The sequence below is a fragment of the Ranitomeya imitator genome, chromosome 2, assembly GCF_032444005.1.
Source record: "Ranitomeya imitator isolate aRanImi1 chromosome 2, aRanImi1.pri, whole genome shotgun sequence".
NCBI classification, from domain to species: Eukaryota; Metazoa; Chordata; class Amphibia; order Anura; family Dendrobatidae; genus Ranitomeya; species Ranitomeya imitator.
Window position 1 is genome coordinate 101,097,598 of NC_091283.1, and position 27,764 is coordinate 101,125,361.

The 27,764-nt window shown below is 41.9% G+C and overlaps 1 protein-coding gene across 1 annotated transcript in view; it reads right to left on the reverse strand.

Moving 5' to 3' along the window:
• NRK (Nik related kinase) overlaps positions 1–27,764 on the reverse strand; it is a 379,988-nt gene that overhangs the window by 243,392 nt on the left and 108,832 nt on the right. Inside the window, exon 3 of the mRNA XM_069747076.1 lies at positions 23,806–23,862. Within this exon, the coding sequence (XP_069603177.1) occupies positions 23,806–23,862 (57 nt within the window). The remainder of the gene's footprint in view (positions 1–23,805; positions 23,863–27,764) is intronic.

Genomic DNA, 27,764 nt, shown 5'->3' on the forward strand with positions numbered 1-27,764 from the left:
CATGATTGCGGAAAAATAATGAACCTGCTCATTAATTTTGCGGTTTTTTCGCGGTTTTCCCACTGTCTAATGCATTGGGAAATGTCCGGAAAAAAACGAGTAAAAACCGCGTCAAAACCACATCAAAACCGAGTCAAAACCGCGCAAAAAACGCACAAAAAAACGCATGCGGATTTCATGCGGAAATCTCCCAGAAATGTCCGGATTTTCACAGGAATTTTCTGCATGAATTCCTGAACGTGTGCACATAGCCTTAGTGTGTCTATTTTACCATAATTGCTTCTATTTTTACCATCGTCGTGTCCATTCTTACCATCAATGTGTCGTCTGTATGTTTGTTTTTATCATCAGTGTTCTTCACGGATGGAACAATAAATAAATTACAAAACTTTGCAATGTTAAACACGGACTGTACACTGATGAAATCATTGTGTTGTACGTGTTTTTCACAGACCGATAGCCTTGTATTGACCCTTGTCATCTGTGCTGCCAGAAAAAATCAGACATGTCTCTGTGTAAAAACATGGACATGTGAATAGCATCATAGATTATTATGAGTATGTGCTGTATCTGTAAAAAAAAAAAATGGATACAACATATACTGGAAACACAGACATCTGAATGAGGCCTAAGGCGGGATCTATAAAGGAAAGATAAAGTCAAACATTTAATTAAAAAACACCTATAATGGACAATAAAACAAAATATCTTGGACCACCTAATAAAAACGCATCTGCTTTAAAACCTTCCAGTGGATAATTTACCATCATCGTTTTCTGAGCAGATGCAGTAACATGCCTCGATGTTGTGTAAGCTTCGACTAACTTGGACCATTAGGTAAACTCTTCTTATGATGATGATTTACGATGTGGCCACTATTACACTCTTATTGCAATATCAAGCAATTCCTTCATGCAAATAAATATTATTTTATTTTTTTTCACAAACGTTAGCAAATAATAACAGAAATGAGAAATAGCCAAATTGCATGTACAGTATAATCAAAGCTCGTGAAGACTTCTTTAGCTGGTAAATTGATACCGAGGATAAATAGGGGAACGTCTCCGCTTCAGATGAGTAATCTGGGCAGCTTTGTTTTGGGAACAGAAATTGGGAATTGTGACTACATGGTTCTGCTGGTCTGATTTCTGTACCCATAATTCATAAGCAATGTGAGGCCTTGAGATAATGAAGTATCAGAATTACAAAACAAGGGAGTCATGTCTATGTCTGCTTAGTTACATGTGTTCTGTAAAAGTCATAATTTGCCATGCTTCGAGATATTTGAATAGAATGAAAATGTATTTTACACCAAGAAGAACATGCAGGGATTTTGCGTTATTGTAGCACACCTTGAAATCTGGGCAGAATAGCTTGGAAGTAAAACAAAAATGAGTCAAACACATGTGAACATATCCATGAAGATCAGCAGCTGAATTTGCCTTGAATCAGTCTAAGGTCGAGAGGATTACAAAGGTCTTCTTGTTTTGTCAAAACATAGCGTATTCACTATATAAAACTTTTGAATGAAGCTACGTTCCAATTCATCACTATCTTGGCCTTCAGTGAATAAAAATGTTCTTTATGGTATATTTACCATATGCTGTACTTGGGGTAGAGCTACGTGGTGACTGAGGACTTGTGACATATCACAGTATCGCAATGCTATTATTATTATTATTATTATTTATTTATATAGCACCATTGATTCCATGGTGCTGTACATGAGAAGGGGTTACATACAAGTTACAAATATCACATACAGTAAACAAACTAACAATGACGGACTGATACAGAGGGAAGAGGACCCTGCCCTTGCGGGCTTACATTCTACAGGATTATGGGGAAGGAGACAGTAGGTTGAGGGTTGCAGGAGCTCCGGTGTTGGTGAGGTGCAGGCTGTAGGCTTTCCTGAAGAGATGAGTTTTCAGGTTCCGTCTGAAGGATCCGACTGTGGTTGATAGTCGGACGTGTTGGGGCAGAGAGTTCTAGAGGATGGGGGATATTCGGGAGAAGTCTTGGAGGCGATTGGATGAGGAGCGAATAAGTGTGGAGGAGAGAAGGAGGTCTTGGGAGGACCGGAGATCACGCGAGGGAAGATATCGAGAGATTAGTTCAGAGATATATGGAGGAGACAGGTTGTGGATAGCTTTGTAGGTCAGTATTTGCAATTTGAACTGGATACGCTGAGGGAATGGGAGCCAGTGAAGAGATTTGCAGAGGGGGGAAGCGGAGGAGTAGCGAGGAGAGAGATGGATTAGTCGGGCAGCAGAGTTAAGGATGGACTGGAAAGGTGCAAGGGTGCTACCAGGGAGGCCACAGAAAAGGATGTTGCAGTAGTCAAGGCGGGAAATGATGAGGGCGTGCACAAGCATTTTAGTAGATTGGGGGTTGAGGAAAGGACGGATCCTGGAGATATTTTTGAGCTGGAGGCGACAGGAGGTGGAAAGAGCTTGGATGTGTGGTTTGAAGGACAGGGCAGAGTCGAAGGTTACTCCGAGGCAGCGGACTTCGGGTACAGGGGAAAGCATGATGTCATTAGTCAATGCTACAATGAATATGGTTATGTTACAACATGTAGATTTCCAGAAAAACAAATCTGCGGACTCAGCAGCTTGTGGGTCACCACTCAACCATGTGAGCTTTCATTATGTTGCAATATGGGTTCACAATACTGCAATAACACGTCGCACGATCACAGTCGATCACAGAGAACTACATCAGCCTAAGTCCATTGAGTGATCTAGTATAAATTGCTCAGGCCGCATAATTTACTTTGGTCTGTATAAACACGCAGACTAAAGGGTAAAGACTAAAGTCTACCAATCGGTGGTCATATTGTGCCATCAGTTGGTCCTTGTAGTATATTTACAGATAGATCCAAAGATATTTGGACTGTGACACAAGTTTTGGCATTTCAGCTGTTTACCAAAACATTTTCAAGATAGAGTTATATAATCAATACAGGTTTAAAGTGCAAAATCTCAGCTTTAATTTGGGTTACGGAATTGCAACCCTTTAATATGTAGCTGCCTCTTTTTAAAGGGATCATAAGTAATTGAACAATTATCTCAAAAGCTCTTTAATGGGTTGCATGGCCTATTTTCTCATTAAACTATCATCAATTAAGCAAATAAAATGTCTGGAGCTGATTCCAGGTGTAGCATTTGTATTTGGAAGCTGTTGTTCTGAACCCACAACATGCGGTGAAATGAGCTATTAATGGAAGAAAACAGAACATTATTAGGCTGAAAAAAAGATCAAATCAATCAGAGAGATAGCAAAAATGTTAGGAGTGGAAAAATCAACAGAATTTGGTACATTCTGCATAAAAACAGTGCACTGGTGAGATTGCGATTTGCGAACTCAAAAAAAGCCCAAACGTCAACAGAATCCAACAGTGGTGGATGATCAAAGAATCCTTTCCATGGTGAAGTGAATCCCCTTCTCAACATCCATCCCAGTGAAGAGCACTCTCTAGAAACTAGGTGTTTCAGTATCTAAGTCTACCATAAAGAGAAGACTTCATGAGAGCAAATACAGAGGGTTCACAACATGGTGCAAACCATTAATCAGCCTTAAAAATAGAAATGCCAGATTAACCTTTGCCAAAAAACATCTAAAGAAGCCAGCTCACTTGTGGAAAAGCATTCTTTGGACTGATGAAATTAAGATCAACCTGTTGATTAACCTGATTGATGAGAAAAAGAAAATATGGAGAAGCCTTTGTACAGCGTTATGATATGATCCAAAGCACTCAACATCTTCTGTAAAACATGGTGGAGGCAGCGTGATGGCGTGGGAATGGATGGCATCCAGTGGCACTAGGTCACTAGCATTTATTGATGATTTGACTGAAGACAGAATTGAGATCTGAAGTGTACAAGGTGATACTTTCTGATCAAATTCAAACAAATGCAGCAAGGCTGATTGGACGGCACTTCACAGGACAGATGGACATGGGCGGACATACCGCCGGTTCAGCCTGTGCAACTGCACCGGGGCCCAGAGCCGGAGGGGGCCCCGAAGGACCGAGAAAGCAGGGCGGTGAATGACAGCTAACAGGAGAAGCAGGGGGCCGCTCTGCTGCACGCAAGTGATATGAAGTTCAAAAGGGCCCCCTGCTGACCTCACCTGTTAGTATTCATTATGCTGCTGTCCGGCAGTCACTGGTGCGGTAGCCATGGTGACGGCAGACGCTGGAACAGAGGAGCCAGGGAGAGGGAGGGGGAGTGTCGGTGAGTCACTGAAGCTTCCGCTCTGTTTGTGAGTCCATGCTGCTGCTGTGCGCACACTCAGTGATCCCTCGGGACTGGGATACATGAGAATGGGGGGGAGAGGGGCTGAGGAGGGATCACTAGGTTAGGTAGGAGAAGGGCCGGGTACTAAAATGATCCACTATATAGGGGGGATGGGATGGCGATCACCTGGTACAATGTCTAAGATTACATGGAGTGCACAGTGACATCTGTGCATCATTACCTCGGGGATGTCTGTGCTCTGGAGTCCGCAGCTTGGAGCGGGAAGCTGCAGCAGACTCAGTGCAGAGGACGAGTGTGGACCAGGCTGACAGGATCTTTGCTGCCTGGTGGAAATGTTGTAAGTATACAGTTTTGTTTTGAAAAATAAAGAAACAACTATTTATATATGAACTATGTTGGGAGTAGTGATCAATAGTCATAAGCGAGCATGTTTGGATAAAGTGTTATCTGAGCATGCTCAAGTGCTAATGGAGCATCTTCGGCGTTGTCTTATACTATGTCCGAGTCTCCGCTGCTGCATGATTCGTGGCTTTTTGACATCCGCAACACAAGCAGGAATGATTCCCTGTTTGTTAGGCAACCCCTGCATGTGTGGAACAGCCCACATGAAGCGGTGGGGAGTCGAAAATAAATATTATTCAAGCACGCCAAAAACACTCCGCACACAAGCATGTTCAGATAATGCCTTATCTGGGCACGTTCACTCATCACTAATGCCGGAGACCTAAGGAAAGTGACATATCCTCATATTCAGTGCACAGTGGCCCGATAGTGACAGCACCAGCCTGGTCTTTGTCCGCTGCAATCTCACATAGACCATAAGGGTGTGTTTCCACATGGCGGATTTGCTGCAGATTGGACACTGCGTTCATCCACAGCGGCAGATCTTACAGCATAGTGGGGGAAATTCCATCCCCTCTATGCGTACAAAGACGCAGGTGGCAGACCTGTGCATACGCACATGCGGCGTGGTATATGTATCTAAAGTGTATGTGTGTAAGGTATATCGGTATATGTATGTAAGGTGCATGTATGTACGGTATATGTATGTGTATCTGTGAATGTACGGTATATGTATGTACTGTGTGTATGTATGTACGGTATATGTATGTGTATCTGTGTATGTATGGTATATGTATGTGTATCTGTGTATGTAAGCACGGTATGTGTATGTACGGTATATCGGTATATGTATGTAAGGTGTATGTATGCACGGTATGTATATCTGTGTATGTACGGTATATCGGTATATGTATGTAAGGTGTATGTATGCACGGTATATATATCATCCGAGTGCTGTGCGATATACGCTGACCCCAGCAATGGAGGAGATGGAGAAAGTCATTTCTCCGCAGCTGTGCTCCGATTCTCCCTGTGCGAGAGGCTCGGAGCACAGACGCATGACATTCGGCTCCTGCTCACAGCAGATCAGGAGACGGGGGTCATTAGCATATCGCATCCGATGCCATACACTCATCTGACGCCGGCCTACGCAGCATACCGGGCAGGGAGGGGGGCCCAGACACATTTCTTGCACAGGGGCCCCAAGCTGTTAGTGTCCGCCCCTGCAGATGGACAATGACCCAAACATGCTGCAAAAGCAAATCAGGAGTTTTTTAAAGAGACACTGCCACCTGAATTTGGAGGGAACAATCTTCAGCCATAGGGGCGGGGTTTTGGGGTTTTTGATTCACCCTTTCCTTACCCGCTGGCTGCATGCTGGCTGCAATATTGGATTGAAGTTCATTCTCTGTCCTCCGTAGTACATTCCTGCGCAAGGCAATCTTGCCTTGCGCAGGCGTGTACTATGGAGGACAGAGAATGAACTTCAATCCAATATTGCAGCCAGCATGCAGCCAGCGGGTAAGGAAAGGGTGAATCAAAAACCCCAAAACCCCGCCCCTATGACTGAAGATTGTTCCCTCCAAATTCAGGTGACAGTGTCCCTTTAAGGAAAAGAAGTGGAATATTCTGCAATGGCAGAGCCAATCGCGAGATCTCAACCCCATTGAGCAGCATTTCATAAGGGAGAAAGATCGACAAACAAGCAACAACTGAAGTCAGCTGCAGTAAAGGCCGGTAAAGCATCACACAGAAGGAAACCCAGTGTTTAGTAACATTCATGGCTTGCAGACTTTAGGCAGTCATTGCCTACAATGGATTCTCTACAAAGTATTAAAAATAAACATTATTTGACCTGATGGAACCGCCCCCTATACAGGGACCGTTAGGGGCAGGCCCAGGAGGAAGGTATACTGCAATAGCTAGTGCCAGAGGGACGGCTCGAAGACAACAAGAAGATTCAGGGTACTCGCCAAGAATGAGACATGGCAGAGCAGCCACGGAGAGACACGGGATCCTGGACAAGGAAGAGTTCACAGAGGGTGAGAGATCCTGGACAGAGCATGCACTGGAGGCATACAGGGACAGAGCAGAGCCGAGCACATACTGAAAGTGTACAGGGACAGAGCAGAGCATGTACTGGAGGCATACAGGGAGAGGACAGAGCAGAGCATGTACTGGAGGCATACAGGGACAGGACAGAGCAGAGCCGAGCACATACTGAAAGTGTACAGGGACAGAGCAGAGCATGTACTGGAGGCGTACAGGGACAGGACAGAGCAGAGCCGAGCACATATTGAAAGTGTACAGGGACAGAGCAGAGCATGTACTGGAGGCATACAGGGACAGAGGAAAGCACACACTGGAGGCGTACAGGGACAGAGCAGAGCATGTACTGAAAGCATACAGGGACAGAGCAGAGCACGCACTGGATGCGTATAGACACAGAGCGGAGCAGAGCACGTACTGAAAGCGTACAGGGACATAGCAGAGCAGAGCATGCTCTGGAGGCACACAGAGACAGAGCGGAGCAGAGCACGTACTGGAAGCATACAGGGACCTGGGAGAGCACCTAAACAGGAAAGTGCAGGAAATAATAATCAGGTGCCAAGGAACGGCAAAAGCCGTCTGATATATCTGACACCGCTCAACCAGCAAGATCACTTCCGGGTCAGGACTCTGGCAGAAGCCTAGTGCATCTGGCTAGTGCACAGCCTAGGCCTAAGAGTGCGCATGTGCATACAGCGAGGGACCTGGGGGGGCTGCAAGGCCGGGAGCATAGTAACAGCGTGGCGCATGCCGATCCTAACAGCCCGTCGGGAGACAGGAGTGCAGGTAGCACGGGTGGACATGGTGGTAATATTCAGTGATCAAGCATAGGATTTACTGAATGATTGATTACGTGGACTGCCTCGATGCCAATCAGGCTGTGATGGGCGTGAATAATTTGACAGTGACTAACCATGGCTGGAAAGAAAGAAACTGCCACCCCTATGACTGAAAGAGAAGGTATGTGATGCAATCACCTGAGGATAAAAAGTGTTTTTTTTTTTTGGATATACTGTATAGTGGGAAGTTTGGCTTGAGAAGCCCATGTTGGTGATGCACATTGGATCACTAGCAAGACACTTGGGGCAGTTTGTTAGTTTGCATCTATTTCTCAGTGGAGACCAGGACAGGACAAGGCATTTACATTTTTCAACCTCTGAATGTAAATAATTGTTTTTATTCAGCAGGTGCCCTCAGCAACATTTAGACCTCTTATAGAAATGAGTGAAGAAAGCCCCATCCATATGCAGCCACCTCTTCATTCCTGACAGTGCCTCATGGGCCTCTTTAGCAGTTCCAAGCATTGCACCCTGCTACCTTTAGAACAGTTATGGTATATCTTTTTGATATATTGTGGATGAGATAACTTCTTGAAGGTGTTAGTGTCATCTTCTGACTTTAGGAGTGCACCGCTCCTCTGCCTCCCGGCTTCCTGTTTGCTGAGTTACCGGTTGCCCCTAATAACTAACGGTTTGGACCCACAGTATGCTGAGCTGATGCCCCAAACTGTGCACTGTCTGATGCTACTAACAGAGGCGGCTTTGACCAGATTCAGAGCAGCACTTGCAAGCACAGGGTATAGCAAAGAGCTTGTAGGCACGCTCTCCTTGCTTAGTTAACTGGCCATTTCTAATAGACGGTCACCGGTCGCCATCTTCAGCCAATTTCAGTGGCACTTCAGCGTCATGTGACTGCATTTGTGGCCTGCCGAATCACACAGTGGTTGCCGCGTGGAGCAGAGGTCACTTTGAATTTCTATAGACCCTTGTTCTGAGCCTCATAGACTTACATTGAGAAAGTGACCGACGCTTTACACATTGATCCGACAGGTTACAGATGCAGTCATGTGACGCCAGAAGAGATCGGAGAAGACGGCGACTAGTGAATATAATACTACTGTGATTACACTCACACAAAGAAATGGGCAAATTAAAGCAATCACTGGAATTTGGCTTCAAACAACGGGGTAAATGGTAATATCACTGTAGGAAGGATTCTGCATGCTTTGATGCTTTTTGCATAAACTGAATAGGTGGTAAATCTGGGCCCGCAGTGAGAGAACTTTCTACAAAATGACATTAGATGATGACAGATAGCAGGATGTGAAGTGCTGCTGTATAAGCACCAGTCAGAGGTAATGGAAGCCAGCGCTTGTTTTAGGATCTGCGTTTCATAGCCGCCCTGTAAGATGAGACAGCAGCATTTCCGGACTGAAGTCCAGATGACCCCACACTGACCGAGAGCATCCTGCAGTCACAAAAATCCCCGTCTCTGTCTCTCTGCACTGCAGCTCTGTATACACTACACACTTTACCCTCACAGCTTATTATTTCTCCATTCTGCACATTTTCACTTTAAAAAAAAGTGAAAAACACAAGAAAAATATTTGATGTTATTATCCTTGCATTATTGTGCATTGCCCTTGTATTATGATCCAGTGCCGTGTGTAAAAAATGGAAGGTTTGTGGTCTGTATCCGCGCTGCCAGGTGATGAAGGAACATCAAATCCCAGAGATAATGTAAAACAAAAGTTTTTTTGTTATTTTTCTACACGTTTCAAAGTGTAGCCCACTTATTCAGGAAACAAACACTATATCATATGTTTTTTTTTTGTTTCCTGAAGAACTGAGCTACACTTCGAAACGCGTAGAAAAATAAAAAAACTTTTGTTTTACATTATATCTGGGATTTGATGTTTCTTCATCATCTGGCAGCGCGGATTCAGACCACAAACCTTCCATTTGTTACTTATTTCTCTGGTGAATCCACCCATGAATCTGCAGCAGCCATACAACCTGGGATCAGGTGAGCATATATTGATATCATGTTTAGTAAGTACTAGCTGAAGAGCCCGGCGTTGCCTGGGCATAGTAAATATCTGTGGTTAGTTATAGCACGTCACTTCTCTTATTTTCCCATCACGCCTCTCATTTTCCCAATCACATCTTTAATTTTCCCCCTCACATCTCTCATTTTCTCCCTCACACCTCTCATTTTCTCCCTCACTCCTCTCATTCCCCCCTAACACTTGTCATTTCGACCTCACATCTGTCATTTTCTGATCACTACATTATTTTCCCTCACTCCTCTCATTTTGCACTCACACCTTTTCATTTTCACCTCACACCTCTCATTTTCACCTCAGTATATACATGTTTGTCATCTCCCTTATATATAGTATACACCTGTATGTCATCTCCTGTATATAGTATATACCTGTATGTCATCTCCCCTGTATATAGTATATACCTGCTGTGTGTCATCTCCCCTGTATATAGTATATACCTGTATGTCATCTCCTCCTATATATAGTATATACCTGTATGTCATCTCCTCCTATATATAGTATATACGTGTATGTCATCTCCTCCTATATATAGTATATACCTGTATGTCATCTCCTTCTATATATAGTATATACCTGTATGTCATCTCCTCCTGTATATAGTATATACCTGTGTGTCATCTCCCCTGTATATAGTATATATCTGTGTGTCATCTCCTCCTGTATATAGTATATACCTGTATGTCATCTTCTATATATAGCATATACCTGTTTGTCATCTCCTCCTGTATATAGTATATACCTGTAGGTAATCTGCTCCTGTATATAGTATATACCTGTGTGTCATCTCCTCCTGTATATAGTATATACCTGTATGTCATCTCCTCCTGTATATAGTATGTACCTGTATGTCATCTCCTCCTCTATATAGTATATACCTGTGTGTCATCTCTCCTGTATATAGTATATATCTGTGTGTCATCTCCCCTGTATATAGTATATACCTGTGTGATCTCCTGTATTAGACCTCGTTAACACGTTATTTGCTCAGTATTTTTACCTCAGTATTTGTAAGATAAATTGGCAGCCTGATAAATCCCCAGCTAACAGGAAGCCCTCCCCCTGGCAGTATATATTAGCTCACACATACACATAATAGACAGGTCATGTGACTGACAGCTGCCATATTTCCTATATGGTACATTTGTTGCTCTTGTAGTTTGTCTGCTTATTAATCAGATTTTTATTTTTGAAGGCTAATACCAGACTTGTGTGTGTTTTAGGGCGAGTTTCGTTTGTCAAGTTGTGTGTGTTGAGTTGTGTGTGGCGACATGCATGTAGCGACTTTTGTGAGATGAGTTTTGTGTGGCGACATGCGCGTAGCAACTTTTTGTGTGTCGAGTTGCATGTGACAGGTTAGTGTAGCAAGTTGTGTGCAGCAAGTTTTGCGCATGGCAAGTTTTGCGAGTGGTGAGTTTTATGTCTGGTGCCTTTTGAGTATGTGCAAGTTTTGTGTGAGGCAACTTTTGCATGTGTTGCAAATTTTGTGCATGTGGCAATTTTTCCGCGTGTGCAAGTTTTCCGTGTGGCGAGTTTTCCATGAGGTGAGTTTTGCACTTGTGGCGAGTTTTGCGTGAGCCTAGTTTTTGCATGTGGCGAGTTTTGCGCGTGGTGAGTTTTGAGCGGCAACTTTTGTGTTTCGACTTTTATGTGGCGAGGTTGGTGCATGTGTGGTGAAATGTGTGCTGAGGGTGGTATATGTGTTCAAGCACGTGGTAGTGTGTGGCGCATTTTGTGTGTGTGTTCATATCCCCATGTGTGGTGAGTATCTCATGTCGGGGCCCCACCTTAGCAACTGATCGGTATATACTCTTTGGCGCCATCGCTCTCATTCTTTAAGTCCCCCTTGTTCACATCTGGCAGCTGTCAATTTGCCTCCAACACTTTTCCTTTCACTTTTCCCCATTATGTAGATAGGGGAAAAATAGTTTGGTGAATTGGAAAGCGCGGGGTTAAAATTTCACCTCACAACGTAGCCTATGACGCTCTCAGGGTCCAGACGTGTAACTGTGCAACATTTTGTGGCTGTAGCTGTGACGCCTCCAAAACTTTTCATTTCACTTTTTCCCCATTATGTAGATAGGGGAAAAATTGTTTGGTGAATTGGAAAGCGCGGGGTTAAAATTTCACCTCACAACGTAGCCTATGACGCTCTCAGGGTCCAGACGTGTGACTCTGCAAAATTTTGTTTCTGTAGCTGCGACGCCTCCAACACTTTTCCTTTCACTTTTTTCCCCATTATGTAGATAGGGGCAACATTGTTTGGTGAATTGGAACGCGCGGGGTTAAAATTTCGCCTCACAATATAGCCTATGACGCTCTCAGGGTCCAGACGTGTGACTGTGCAAAATTTTGTGGCTGTAGATGCGACGGTGCAGATGCCAATCCCGGACATACACACATACACACACACACACATTCATCTTTATATAGTAGACTAGTGATGAGCGAATATATTCGTTACTTGAGATTTCCTGAGCACGCTCAGGGGTCCTCTGAGTATATTTTAGTGCTCGGAGATTTAGTTTTCATCGCTGCAGCTGAATGATTTACATCTGTTAGCCAGCATAAGTGCATGTGGGGGTTGCCTGGTTGCTAGGGAATCCCCACATGTAATCAACCTGACTAACAGATGTAAATCATTCAGCTGCGGCAAGAAAACTAAATCTCCGAGCACTAAAAAATACTTGGAGGACCCCAGAGCGTGCTCGGGAAATCTCAAGTAACGAGTAGATTCGCTCATCACTTCTTACAATCAGATAAGACCCTATTTTGTGCTATTTTTTATCCTCAGCCGTTTAAATCCAGTGCTGTGACACAACTATGTGCATTATCCTTGTCTTATGATCCAGTGATGTGAGACACATCACTGGATCATAAGACAAGGATAATGCACATAGTGGTGTCACATCATGTGACACCACTATGTGCATTATCCTTGTATTATAATCCAGCGCTGTGACACCACTATGTGCATTATCCTTGTATTATAATCCAGTGCTGTGACACCACTATGTGCATTATCCTTGTATTATAATCCAGTTCTTTGACACCACTATGTGCATTATCCTTGTATTATAATCCAGCGCTGTGACACCACTATGTGCATTATCCTTGTATTATAATCCAGCACTGTGACACCACTATGTGCATTATCCTTGTATTATAATCCAGCACTGTGACACCACTATGTGCATTATCCTTGTATTATAATCCAGTGCTGTGACACCACTATGTGCTTTATCCTTGTATTATAATCCAGTGCTGTGACACCACTACTGTATGTGCATTATCCTTGTTTATAATCCAGTGCTGTGACACCACTATGTGCATTATCCTTGTGTTATGATCTAGTGCTGTGACACCACTGTGTCCATTATCCTTGTATTATGATCCAGTGCTGTGACTCCACTGTGTGCATTATCCTTGTATTATGATCCAGTGCTGTGGCACCACTGTGTGCATTATTCTCGTTTTATGGGGGTTCATTTTGCTGTGGGCTGTGACAGCAGATGTACAGTTTGAAACTCCTATGCCCTATTGACATCTAAAAACCTAGACCCTCAATACTGCATTTCTTTTATGGTGGTATTGCTGTGTATTTGTAGCTTATAGGTTACGAGTTTATTATCTCTGTTCTGTGACATTACTGTTCACAATAATCCCATTTTTTTTACATCACTGTGCACATAAATCCTAACTTGTGACATCACTGTGTGCAATAACTTTTTTCTTTTAACTTCACAGAGTATTTATTGACCAAGAATTGTGATATAACTGTGTTTTATATTCCTGATTTGTGATCCTGATAACATTGAATAATTTTCTTAAACAGTGAAACTCTGCGATCATTCCCCATTATGGGAACACAACCACTGTGCGCTGCTTTGCCTTGGTCATTACTTTCATGCTGTGACATCACTGTCCTTATTAAAGTTATGATTCTTTATCCTTATAATATGACATCACTCTATTTCCATCTCTGTATTATGACATCACTGTGTTTATTATTATTATTTATTTATATAGCACCATATAATTCCATGGTGCTATACATGTATTATCCTTATGTAGGATATTACTGTAGGTTATCCGGGTTATGTGTGCCGTGGCATCACAGTGCGATTTTCATGGAGAGGCACAGAGTAATTTTCATTGATCTGTCACAATACAAATTGTATGCATTATTAAATGCAAGTATTAACTCTGGGAAAACATGTCATAACGGCTGCACAGTCCTGCTATGAAAAGATAAGCACAGTATATGAGTTCAGCTAAATGTGAATGAAAACGTAATCAATATCTCCACACTACCAAGCCTGATTGGCAGCTGGAGCAATATCCGGGCTCCAATAAACATTAGACCAGGGGTGTCAAACTGCATTCCTCGAGGGCTGCAACCAGGTCATGTTTTCCGGATTTCCTTGTACTACACAGGTGATAATTTAATCACCTACACACATCATGATTGCAGCACCTTGTGCAATGCTAAGGAAATCTTGAAAACACGCATGGTTTGCGGCCCTCGAGGAATGCAGTTTGACACCCCTGCATTAGACCATTACTCAAACGTGTCAATATCTGCTGGTATGAGTGATATTAGTCTAAGGTGTATGGGGGCTTTAAGAGAAACTGACATGAATTATGGGCAACATGTATCAGCTGCTGGCCGTACAATCAAAGCCATGTGTGTTTTACTCTGAAACATTGCGGGGTTTCAGAGAAAGGCATACTCTTAACAGCAGCCGGGAACCGAGCCGCACGGGTGACTAGTCATACAGGTGGCTTCCTGGCAGCTTCTCTCCGCCCGCTGACAGTGACTGACAGGTCTCTGCCTATAAGCACATGTAGGCAGAGGCTTGTTAGTCACTGTCAGCGAGTTGGGAGAAGCTGCCAGGGAACCTGTATGACTAGTCACCCATGCGGCTTGATTCCCGGCTGCTATTAAGAGTATGCCTTTCTCTGAAAAACCGCAGCGTTTCAGAGTAAAACACACATGGCTTTGATTGTATGGCCAGCAGCTGATACATTCTGTCCATGGTCAGTACCATTCCCCCCCCCCACCCACAATTAGTTGCAGAATGGTGGCACATCTAGATCAATAGGGGTGTGAATACTTCTTATTTTTTCCCTTTTGAATAAGACACTAGTATTTGTCAACTAAGAACATGAGGCGACAGAACATTGTTTCCTGTCCCTTTTGTATGGGAAAAAGCATTAGAAAAACAAAGACTCTAAGTTTTTAAGTTCAAGTTTGCCAAAGTTTTAAAGAATTGTAGTCAAAGAAAATAATATCCCAGCCTCTGGCTGATTTACTAATGCTTGGCTTGAGAGCCTCAAATCTCCAGAACACCACAGATGGCTCCATGTAGCTGGTCCACTGATTAATTAAGCTTTCATACTTCACTGAAAGCTGCTTTTTGTTAAGGTTCTTCAGATGAACATCTGAACAAACAACTACTTCTATTAAGACTATTTGATATTTCAGTTTTTATTGTTCTTTGACCTTCAACCATAAAAGGAGATCATCTCCTCTTCCTCTCTGGCTCCTGTGGACAACACAACCTTCACAATTACTGGGACACTTTTATTTGCCCCAAAGTTACATATTACAAAAGACTTAGATCACTGGATATCTAATGATGTAGCGGATGAGAAGAGTGGATTTATGCAAGTGCTTCTTCTCACTGAATTAGAATATCATCAAAAAGTTCATTTATTTCAGTTCTTCAACACAAAAAGTGAAACTCATATATTATATAGAGTCATTACAAACAGAGTGTTTGTCTGTTAATGTTGATGATTATTGCTTACAGCCAATGAAAAACCAAAAGTTATTATCTCAGAAAATTAGAATAATTAACAAAAAGCACCCACAAAAGGCTGCCTAAGTGTTTAAAAAGCTCCATTAGTCTGTTTCAGTAGCTACATAATCATGGGGAAGACTGCTGACTTGACAGATGTCCAGAAGGCAGTCATTGACACAGTCCACAAGGAGGGTAAGCCACAAAAGGTCATTGCTAAAGAAGCTGGTGCTGTATCCAAGCATATTAATGGAAAGCTGAGTGGAAGGAAAATGTGTGGTAGAAAAAGGTGCACAAGTAACCAGGATAACTGCAGCCTTGAAAGAATTGTTAACAAAAAGCCAATCTTATATTTGGGGGAGATTCACAAGGAGTGGACTGCTGCTGGAGTCATTGCTTCAAAGGCTAGATGAGAGACACCAGACCCAACAATGCAGATGAGCCGAAGGCTGTTATCAAAGCAACCTGGGCTTCCATAACACCTCAGCAGTGCCACAGGCTGATCGCCTCCATGCCACACCGCATTGATGCAGTAATTGATGCAAAAGGAGCCAAGTATTGAGTGCATTTACTGAACATACATATCAGTAGGGCAACATTTTGGATTTTAAAATAATTTTTCAATCTGGTATTATAAAGTATTCTAATTTCCTGTGATAATGACATTTGGGTTTTCATCGGCTGTAAGCCATAATCATCAACATTAACACAAATAAACACTTGAATATGTTTGTAATGACTCTATATAATATATGCGTTTCACTTTTTGTAGTGAAGAACTAAAATAAATGAACTTTTTGATGATATTCTAATTTAGTGAGAAGCACTTGTAGATGCAGGGTGAGTTCCCGGTAATGTATTTCCTGCTGACCAAGTAGTAAATAAATACAGCTGGCCGGTTTGACCTCAAACTACTGTCACTGGTGTGCAGATATGAGTCACACTTGGGTGTGCCTCTAAGATTAAGCATCAAGAACCTTCCTGTTTCTTTAAGTTAGGTGTCAGGAAATGCTATTTGCTAGAATGGTTTGTAAAAGTTAAATCTGATGATGTGAAATAGTATTCAGTATTTTAAAGGAAATCTGCCACCAGGTTTTTGCTGTCAAATCTGAGACCTGCATAACGTAGGGACAGATACACTGATTCCAACAAAGTGTCACTCATTGGACTGATTGCTGCATTTTTGATAAAATCACTGTTTTATCAGCAGGAGATTATTACTAGAGGACTAGTCAACCTGCTGCCAGGTAGTCATTCATATTCATGAGCTCTGTATAACACTGCCTCCATTACTGATTGGCAGCTTTCTGCCTATGCATAGTGTACAGAGAAAGCTGCCAATCAGTAGTGTGGGCGGGGTTATACATTGCTCAGCATTCAGAGAACTGCTAGATCTGCATCAGATAATATATCAAAACTGCAACAACCAGCCCAATAAGTGACACATCGCTGGAATCAGGGTCTCTGCCTCTATTATCCTGCTTTGAGATGTGGTAGCATTAACTGGTGTCAGATTCAATTTATCAAAGCAACAAATAACCAAGTAATGTTATAATCCATATACATCCTCAACATGCAAACATATTAAACTACTTTGTGTTTATGAAATTTACAATACATAGCTATATTAGTTTACAGATCAATTTATACTGTGGTAAATATAGTATCTTCATAACTGTCAACTCAATAGAATAATGATAGACTGTAAGTAGATGTCATTCATCACCAGGATCCCATGGAGTATTACCTTACCTATAAATCTCCTTTGACTGTCTCCACCCCTGCATAAAAGGCTCCTTACCTAGCCAACTAGTACTCGGCACTAATCAGGATTATGAATCTTGAAAAAAGATATCTACAGATGGGTGTGCGTCCGAAAAGACTTTGGCTAAATATTTTGTCATGTAAGTCCCCTGCCCTTAGTCATATACTCACCCTCTGGGACTTTCACCATTTTTCGTCACCACTCCGGTTCCGTGGCGCCATCTTGTGAGCACAGCTTCTCACTGGTTGGATCTCAAAAGTTACATCATACGCTCTCAATGCAAGTCTAAGATAGCCAGAACGAAGCTTTCATAGACTTGTTGTCACAGCAATCCATCGACAGAGAGGGGCCAGAAGACCGCGGTGTCTGGTTTCCTGCACTCCAGCACTGTTTAGAAGAACTTCACCATCTTATTACACAGTGCAGGTTTTTTCCTTGCTGGCAGTGTAAGGGATAATCTGTTCAGCTGAAGCTCCTGGAGCTTTCCTACTTGGATTGTCTCAGTTATTCAGTGTTGGTCACACCCCTCTGCTATATATGCTTACCTCTGTCACTTAGGGATTGCCAGTGTTAGCTCCTACTGCCTTGTTCTGGAGATGGAGATGTTGTTTGTAGTAGGTGTTAGTGTTTGGAGATTGTTCAGTAGATTGTTGCTTGGAGTTTTGTCTGTGTGCACATCCTCATCCTCTCCTATTTGGTTTCTCCTTACTTTAACTCCCCTGTGTCCCACTCTGTTGTTTGATGTGTGTATTTTGTATGGTTGATATTTTTATTTATCTCTGTCAATCTTCCTTTGTTTGTCTGGTTAGTGTATTTCTATACAATTCAGCTTCCCACTACCCTGGTTAGGGGAGGGGACAGATAAGGGTTGATATAGGAGCATAGCAAGGCACGTGAACCAGGCATCTCCACTTTCAGGAGTCATCTGGGGACAGGAATAGGCCAGGGCGCCCCTAGGAATAGGGACCTGGTAAGCACCCAATGTCCCAACACCTTTGTGACACTTATGTTGGAAAGTCACCCCTACGCCACGTCAGGAAACACTGAACCTTTCGGCAAGTCACTTTTTGCCAGAGACCAATGGGGAGCGACGCTGAATAACAAAGGCAGCGGCAGGTGAGTACAAGACAGGGGGCAGGAGAATTACATTGAAAGCACCACTCCAATGGTGCAATAAAAAACCCTGCTGGAGTGGTGCATTAAGGAAGCTAGTCTATGCTCTGCAAAAAAGGGATGCAAATTAGCTTTCCCGCTTCAAGAAGAACGTAGACTTCCTACAACCACATATTAGCGGTATCTACCCTAAAAGTTGATGTCAGATCTTTTAAAAGAAAAGTTTTTACATTTTATTTCATTACTGACGCTTCCTTGAGAATTCCAATTTTATTTACCAAACGGTACCAAAAATATGTTTTTTTTAATTTATTTTGTGATTACTTTCATGGTCTTTACAAGGGGGTTGTTTACAATATTCTCCGGAAGCATATGTTGGGCTGCTTTGCATTTTTTACCCTTTTGAGCGATGCTTCCTTTGTAAAGACTATGAAAATTAGCACTGAATGAAAAGGCCGATATATCTTACACTGTATAGTGGATTTAAAAAAGCAAAAACAAAATACAACAACAAAAGAACAAAACAAAGACTGAATAGCAATGGGAGCAGGAGAAACGCCATAAGCAAAAACTGGACCCTTTTTATGTGCTGAGATGCAATCTTTAAAGGGTCTAGCATTGACTTTCAGGATCGCTACCTCTAATAAGTGGCATTACGGAGCCTGATACCTTCTTGAAGAAGGAAAGCTTCGTTGGGAGTAGAGCTTGGCCTCTCTGACAGACATTGCCATGTTACTTAGACTATTGAGCCAAAGAATCCTCCTACAGACACTCGTCTGTAGACATTTGTACCTAGGGTCTTACCTCTCGTTAGTGCAGAGTAGCCAGCTAGTTGGCTAAGGCTGGTTTCACTTTTGCGGATGGAGGTGCTCTGGAGGGCTGCGTACGTCCTCCGTCAAGCTCCACCCACTGCCGCACATCCTTCGGTAAGCTCCGCCTATGTCAGCATGCGGCATGCGTACCCTATCTGTACCATTAGGTACGCTGGTCATGCCGATGTATGCGGATGCCTCCGCATGCGTCGTTTTGACGGTGCGGCGACCTGCGCCGAATGCAACGAGTTGTAATTTAGTGCGGTCGCCGCACCGTCAAAACGACGCATGCGGAGGCATCCTCATACATTGGCATGGCCTGTGTACCTAATGGTAAAGATAGGGTATGCACGCCGCATGCCAACGTAGGCGGAGCTGACCAGAGGAGGTGCGGCAGTACGCAGAGCTTCAGAGACGATGTACGCAGCCCTCCGCAGCACCTCCATCTGCAAATATGAAACCAGCCTTAGTCAGAAGGTTCCTATCATTCATCAACTGGTAAGTCGTCATCTGTCATCCAACTACTGGAATGTAATGTTTACACAGGCTGCATTCGAATTTTTCTTTCTAAAAGCAGTGCCACACATGTCTACAGGTTGTGTGAGGTATTGCTGCTCAGTCCCATTCACCAGCCATGACCCGTGAACATGTGCCGAAGTACTATTTTTGGACAAATGCAGCCCAATTTTTCTAATTCTGGACATAAACCCTTTATTAAAGTAACAAACCAGTTAAAATGAATGTTTTGTCTGTTGCATAGTAAAGTCACAATGAGAACTTTGCACCCTCATTTATTTGGATATGTTCATACTGTTTACACAGGATGCCGTAACCAGGCAGGGAACTCGCACCCATTGAATTGAATCAAACCCTTTCATTCCAAATCAAACCTTTTTTTATTTCCCCAGGTGCCTGCAGACTTTCTAACATTTGTCATCTTGGTTATATCGTCTGACCTGTATATTCCTTGGCGGATCTTCCCTTAAAAGCTACTTGGATGTAAAAAACTGGATGTGTCAAAAAGAACTCAAAAGAGTAGAAACCCTATGAAGGAAAAGGATACGGAGTGTTGCATCAGGAGCAACGTCGAATTACAGGAAGGTATTTGGGATTCAGGAGTTTTTTTTTTCTTAGAAAATAATTTGTAATACAATTTCCTCCAAAAAAGAAACCTTGGAGTGTAGGAAGGATGTGAGATGTAATCTAATCACGTACCCTCGCACCTTTATAGAACGTGATGCCTATCGCTAGACCCTTTAATCTCACACTATCATTTTTATGTCTTGTATCTACAGCCACAATCGCATCAATGTCTTCAGCATTTCACTGATCGGTAGTGACACAAGTGGTTTTTTTCTGCCGTGGAGTGATGCAGACCTTGTAAACTAGTTGAACACTCAAGGGCAAATAGCAGATCATTCTGTACACAGGTTATTTTTCTCTGCAGAGATATGCTTAATAAACCGCTCAAGTATGAAAATTGAAAGTGGCAAGGAACCTTTTGCATTGTTTTAGTGTATTTGTCATTTCTGTGGATACTATTAAAAATATCAAGAATAAAATTCTTCACTTAAAGGGAATCTATCACCAGGTTTTTACTAACTAATCTGAGAGCAGCATGGAGTAGAGGTAGAGTCTCTGATTCCAGCAATGTGTCACTTACTGGTCTGCTTCAAGTAGTTGTTATAAAATAATTATTTTATTAGCAGGAGATTATTTCTATAGGACTAGTAAACCTGCTGCCATGTAGTCCAATCCCGCCCCCACTACTGATTGGTAGCTTTCTGGCTATGCACAGTGCAAACAGAAAGCGGCCAATCAGTGGTGTGGGCGGGATTATACAGAGCTCAGAATTCAGAGAACTGATAGAGCTTAAGTGGTAAAACAAGGATTTTATCAAAACTGCAGCAAGCAACCCAGTAAGTGATACATTGCTGCAAACAGGGTCTCTGCCCCTACATCATGCTCCTCTCAGATGTGGCGACAAATTTAATTTAAAGGGAATTTTTATCATAAAGGGAGGATGTAGAAAAAGGAAAAAGCAGAGTGAGAAAGGCAAAGACACAAAGAGGCAGCACTTGAGCTTTCTAGTAAGTGTTTTATCTTACCCCAGTGATCGTTTATTAGCTACTATGATCAGTAATGCTCTTTGAAGTCCTCAAAAGTACTGCAGATTCTGAAAATGTGCTATAGAAAAAAGGGAAGTGGTCAAGGAAGACATTATAGCAGCTAGTCTCCACCCACTAGCTTAAGGACAACTGAAAATTAGAGATGAAAACTGCAAAAGGGGTAAACTAGGGAAAAAGTGCACGAAACAGGTGATACAATAAACAGTTAGAGTACGGATAAAAAGAACAGCTGTCTATCAAGGTCTCAATCAAGGGCTGGGAAAAGATTAAGGGAATGGGTTATAGGAACTACAACAATGCATGACCCCGTCTGACCCAAAGGAGCAGGGTTTTCCTTCCTGTTCCTAAGTTTTGATTGAATGAATCAGCATTTAGCACGAAAATGTTCCGCATTTACCAGTATTTATTTCCTCCTAAAAAAAAATAGCATCTAAGCCCTTTATAAAACAATCAACGGTTCTTGCTGTGGCCAGCTCCTGAAGTATGATGTTCCACTAATGGTTCTCCATGTAATGAAGTCTTGCTTCCTACAGAGACTGTCCAGAAGTTGGTAGTACCCTCTTGTCTTTTGAGGGAGTTTTACATGAAGTCTTTGACCATACATTTTTTATGGGTCATTTATGTTCTTGCACAAGTTAATCATGTCCATTCTTAGACACCTTTTCCCAAGTCTAAATAAATGTAATTCTTTTAATCTTTCCTCATAACTAAGATCCTCCATGCCCCTTTCCAGTTTTGTGACTCCTCTTTGTACTTTTCCTAACTCCTGGTCTTCCTTTGTATGTATTGATGCCCAAAACTGAAGCATGTATTGCAGATGCAGAGGCACTATTACTTTGTAAGGTGGTCGTATTCCATCCCTTTCCTGCGATTGACATTGTTTGCTGTCATTTAATCTGTGATCTCCAGGTACAACCAGATGCTTCTCCACAAGTGACTCTCCTAGTTTTAATCCCCGCCTAGAACATGGTGCCTGCCGAATGTTAGGTCCTAAGCACGTAACTTTAAAGGTGTCCACATTAAAACTGATCTGAGTGTTATGTCTCATACTCACCAAGCCAATCTTTCATGAGTATGTTGGGTTTCGGAGAGATAGCGGTCAACTGAACATTCAGCTGACAGATTTCTAAGTTGCGTTTGGCATCTTGAGTCATACTTTTCAATTAGAAGCCTTTTTTTAACGCAGCCATTCAGTGCCAATCATGTAACTCTGAAACTTCTGAAGTCCCTCAAGAAGACTTCTACTTGCACACCATAAAGGAAGCATCACATACAAATGGTGCAAAATTCCACAAATGTGTGCCATAGAAAAATAATGACAAGTATGGAAGACCATTGTGAAGGAATCCATTGTCATCTCCGGACATCTCCTTCCCCTGTGACAGGTTGCCTATGATTAGAAAATCAAGGGTCTCTCTGTGTAATCCATGGATGAAGGGTGTCCTTCAGAGTGAAATGAAGAGTGTGAGGTGCAAAACCATCTCCGTAATCATTCTCCTCTTGAATGAAGCGTCTGCCTCAACAGAGGTATAGAGGGTGTGAGACCTCCATTGTGGAGGCAGTGGTTGGATTCGTAGGTCCCATTGAACATACCATAATTGTCTAAGTTGGTTATATCTATAGGGTTAGACGGATAAAGATAATTGAGGCCTATTTTGTGGAGGTGAACATTTTAGCTACTCTATTTTACCTCCAATATCTTATGTCAAATGAGAATAGTTCCATTTACTGCTGAACTTAAATGTCTACTAAAAAACATTGTCTACTATTTGAACAACCCCTTCTAAATATCTACATTTTTACCCCATAAAAATAGTAACACTTATACTTTGTTCCGGAGCCGCACCAACTTCCGCAGTAGCTCTCCCTGGTCTCACATGACATAACATTCAGTTCTTGCTTTAATCTCCTCTCTTACAGACCTAATTGACATCCAGATAAAGTGAAAGTTGTGGCTGCTCTCACTTCTTCCTGATGTCTTGATTAGACCATAGGAGAGGAGAGTGAAGCCAGCGCTTATTGGCCACAGTGATTGCTTGACATAACAATGTCAAGAGAGGCCTGGATGTCTTCCTGGAGCAGAACAATATTGTAACATACAATTATTAGGTTCTGTAGAAGGACGTAGATCTGGGGATTTATTATGATGGAATATAGGCTGAACTGGATGGACAAATGTCTTTTTTCGGCCTTACTAACTATGTTACTATGTTACTAATGTCACGCAATCCCTGGGAGAGCCAGTACCGGAATGGCGCCGGTGGTGAGAACTATTATTTTACTGGGAAGAGAAACTTCGGAATTCAGAAGAGCTTGTCTGGGTAGTGGACAATCCCTTTAAATATCAATGATCCCCAGGATAAAACAGTCACCATTCTGGGACCTTCACTATCACAAGAACTAGTGTCCCAATTTCTCTATTTGTATTTGTCATAGAATTTCTTGCTGCAATTTGAACTTAATTGACAGCAAAGTGAAATAGGAATATTCTAGTCATCAGAGCTACCATGGCAAATTTTAGTTTTTTACAGGTACCCCCTGTATTCTTGAATAGCCCTCATTGGCAGCCTGTTACTCGTTAAAACAGTTTCCACATTTTTAATTTATAAGAACCTGCAAACCAAAGGCAAACGTTGATAACAAATAGTCTTGTCAAGTTGTAAGACAGAAAACAACCTACTTACCTCTGTGACATTCATGAGCTTAATTGCTGCTAGCTGTCCTGTTTTTACATGCCGGCCCTGCAAAGATAAAGAGCGGAGTGTTGTTAGGGAACTTCATTATAACACCTGATTAAAGAACAGCTCTTGTAGAGAAATGCAATCTCACGGTAGCCAAATGAAGACTTTGTTGCTGGTTCTCGGATCTAAGCCTTGGACAAAACGAGACACTGATTTCTAAATCTATTGTGCTTGTTAACTTAAATTAAAAGCCATTTTACCGACTGGTTATAATGCAACAAATGCTGACATTTTAGACAGAGGACAGACAAAATGTTACTTCTATTAATTGGCAATTGAGGATAGATTTTTAATAAATTGATGCTTTTATGTTAAACGCTTAAGTGTTGCCTTTTCACGCACCTACGGCTTTTGATACATTAGGGCTTGGCATAATTTGTACTTTGCAGCAAAATTAAAACCCTAATCACACCACACACACAAAAAATCTGATTAATTAAATTTGGGTAGAGAAAAGAACAGTGGCGGTACCTGATAAAACATCCCCAATGCTTTCACTAATGGACACTGTTATTTGACACAGCCACATGTAGGTCATTATCTGCTTCATTTTTTATATGAGCTATGGGTAGTAACGTACATGTTTTCTGTCTCCTCAGTTGAAGGCCATTGTCTGATATACTAACAATTCCCTGGTCAGATTACATTCTGAATGTACAAATTGCTTTTATTTTAGACATTTTATTCTTAAATATCTGATCATTTCCATAGTCATTTTTAGTGATGAGCGAATATACCCGTTGCTTGGGTTTTCCCTAGCACGCTCGGGTGGTCTCCGAGTATTTGTGACTGCTCGGAGATTTAGTTTTTGTTGACGCAGCTGCATGATTTACAGCTGCTAGCCAGCCTGAGTACATGTGGGGGTTGCCGGTTTGCTAGGGAATCCCCACATGTAATCATGCTGTCTAATAGCCACAAATCATGCAGCTGCTGCAAGGAAAACTAAATCTCCGAGCAGTCACAAATACTCGGAGACCATCCGAGCGTGCTAGGGAAAACCCGAACAACGAGTGTATTCATCATCACTAGTCATTTTAAATAAATGGCTTTGAGAACAAGTGGTGAAGTTGGGTTGTCCAAATAGATGTCTTCTGATCCATTATTGGGGTTAATCCAAAAAGCAAGAGTGATGTAGGAACATGTCAATCACAAGAAATTCACATTTGGCTAATATTATCTACTTGTCAGTAAAATGTAGATTCTCTTAATCCCTTCCCGATATGGTGATTTTTCCATATTCACGCTTTCATTTTTCCCTCCCCTTCTAAAAAAAAAAAGCCATAACTTTTTTTTTCATTTTTCTGCCAACATAGCCATATGAAGGCTTGTATTTTGCAAGCCGAGTTGTAGTTTTGAATGACAAAATTAATTTTATCATGTGATGTACTGGAAAGCAGTCAACATTTCAAGTGCAGTGAAATTGCAAAAAAAATAGCAATTCGGCAATTTATCAATTTTTTTATTTAGTGTGTTCATTTTATGGAAAAGATTACCTGGCAATATGATTTCTTAGGTCAATACTGTTAGATAACACCAAATGTGCATAGTTTTTTTTCAATTAAGTGGTGAAACAAATTTGGGGAAAAACATCCTTGAGACGCCATTTCCTGTGACCCGTAACGTTTTACATTTTTGGTTGATGGGGCATTGTGTGGGATTGCTTTTTGTGCCATAAGCTGACGTTTTAGTCATAACATGTTGCTGTAGATACAATGTTTTGATTACCTCTAATTTCATTTATTTTTCTGGTGGACAAAAAAAATAAAATTTTGCCATTTTGATTTTTCCTGCCGTTACAAATGAACATCAGCAAAAAACTGGCGTTCACAGGAAAACCATTGTGACATGCACGAGGGTCTTCAGTCTGTTATGGCAACTGATCGGCGCACTGCGATCACGTCATAAGGATGCCAATGGGTGCATAGACCACCCTGTTGGGGTGCTATTAATGCTGCTGTCGGAGATTTACTGCGGCATTTAACAGGTTAACAGCTAAAGACAAATGTCTGCTCCATCTGTTATAAGCAGATGATGGCTGAATAAAACAGCCATCACCTGTCAGCAAACATGTGGGCTGAGGAAGTGAGCCCGCATCAAACACGGAGAGATGACATTTGACATAACTGTAGATGATATGTCAGCGAGAGGATAAGAATGCGGAGAAAGCGCAAGAAAGTTGTTTGTTGCCTTCCTGCTCTATATACACATCAGGTTGGCCATGACAAGTTTTCATATTATTACTATCCCTAGGAACTAGGAATGTAGTTTCGTTACGCTCCTTAAATGGATTCTCTCCTGAAGAAAGTCGCTGTTTTTATGCCCCTCTAATTGGGTTTCTGTCTGAATGACCACCATATAATATTACATTTTTCCTGTGACTGCTGCAGGGTAAATGCCTGGCTTGGCGCTGCTTGCTTTGGCAAAATTAGCAGTTTGCAAACTATGCCAGAAGCAGGACTCAGGAGAATCAGCAGACCATTTCTGGCAGCGTTTCGAAAGGGTTTGGTTTCTAATAAGCTAATTCCTGTAATACGGTACATTTTATATGCTAATTTAGAGCAATAAAGGATATATATCTACTATAGCAAATATATTATGTGTTAAAGTTTACCTTTAGTTGGTCAAGTGTAAAAAAAAACTTAAGGAAATACTCTGGGGACACTTTGAGCGCAATAAGGTTTTATCCACATAATGAATAGATTTAAGGGCTAGTTGCTCACCTAGTTTGGTTGTGTGAGACACAACACTAGGAATTAAGTTCTCAAACTTCTTCTTTAACAGAACCACAATTTGTGGTTCTCCTGAAGACGTTAGAGAACTTCTAAACTCATTGAGAATACACTGCACTGGTCTCCTCTTACTACATATTGGAATTCATTCTAGACATACTACCAGCAGCGCAGATTACCCATAACTCTGACTGCCTGAAAAAAAAATCTTGTACAATCATCTACTTTATCCCTGTGAGTTATTGCTTGGGTAAGTAGTTGTACTCAGGCATGCATGTGATGTGTGTTTAGGGCAAAAGAAAAGATCAGATCCCATTCTATGGCTTCAGCCTGGGCTCTAAAAATATGGCATAGAGCTATAATTTAACAATATGCAAGTGTAACAGCAGCCAGCTGGTGATCAGACCCACAGGGTCACTGAACGTTTTGACCTAAACCAGGTAATGTAGTCTAAGTGATTACGAACTCATAACCCATTAGGCCATTCTAGGGGGTGAAGATATTTCTACAGAGAAATCCCAGGTCACTATCCTTGGAGGGGTTTCTTGTAGTAATGACTTTATGTAGATGGGAAACAGACACTGGGTAGAGATACCAAAGTGGTTCACAGGAATCATAATCAGAGCATGGAACACCTGTGCAAGACTAAGGAAATACTGATGACAGAAAAAAAGACTCGCACATCCAAACTAGTGTGAATAGGTGCATACCAGGAGCAGCTACCTCCATATATAATATACAAAAAAAGGTTGCACCCTATCGTGCCAAAACACGTCAAATAAGAAATACATGAAATTTGAATAGCAAAATTGCTTTTTGAACATTAGGAAAAAAAAAATTTTTTGAGACGCTTAGCACAGAATTTGGCCAAATAGTGTGAGCCCATCAACCATCGTCAAGGTGGTCTCATTAAAAAACTGATGGGTACCTGACTTCCCTGTCCAAATGTGAACACTTACCGAAGGCTAATGTCTGCATGCTTGGGTGAATATGGACACCTCTCTCAGCAAAGCATTCGGTAAGTGTTCACATTTGGACAGGGAAGTCAGGTACCCATCAGTTTTTTAATGAGACCACCTTGACGATGGTTGATGGGCTCACACTATTTGGCCAAATTCTGTCCTAAGCGTCTCAAAAAAATTTTTTTTCCTAATGTTCAAAAAGCAATTTTGC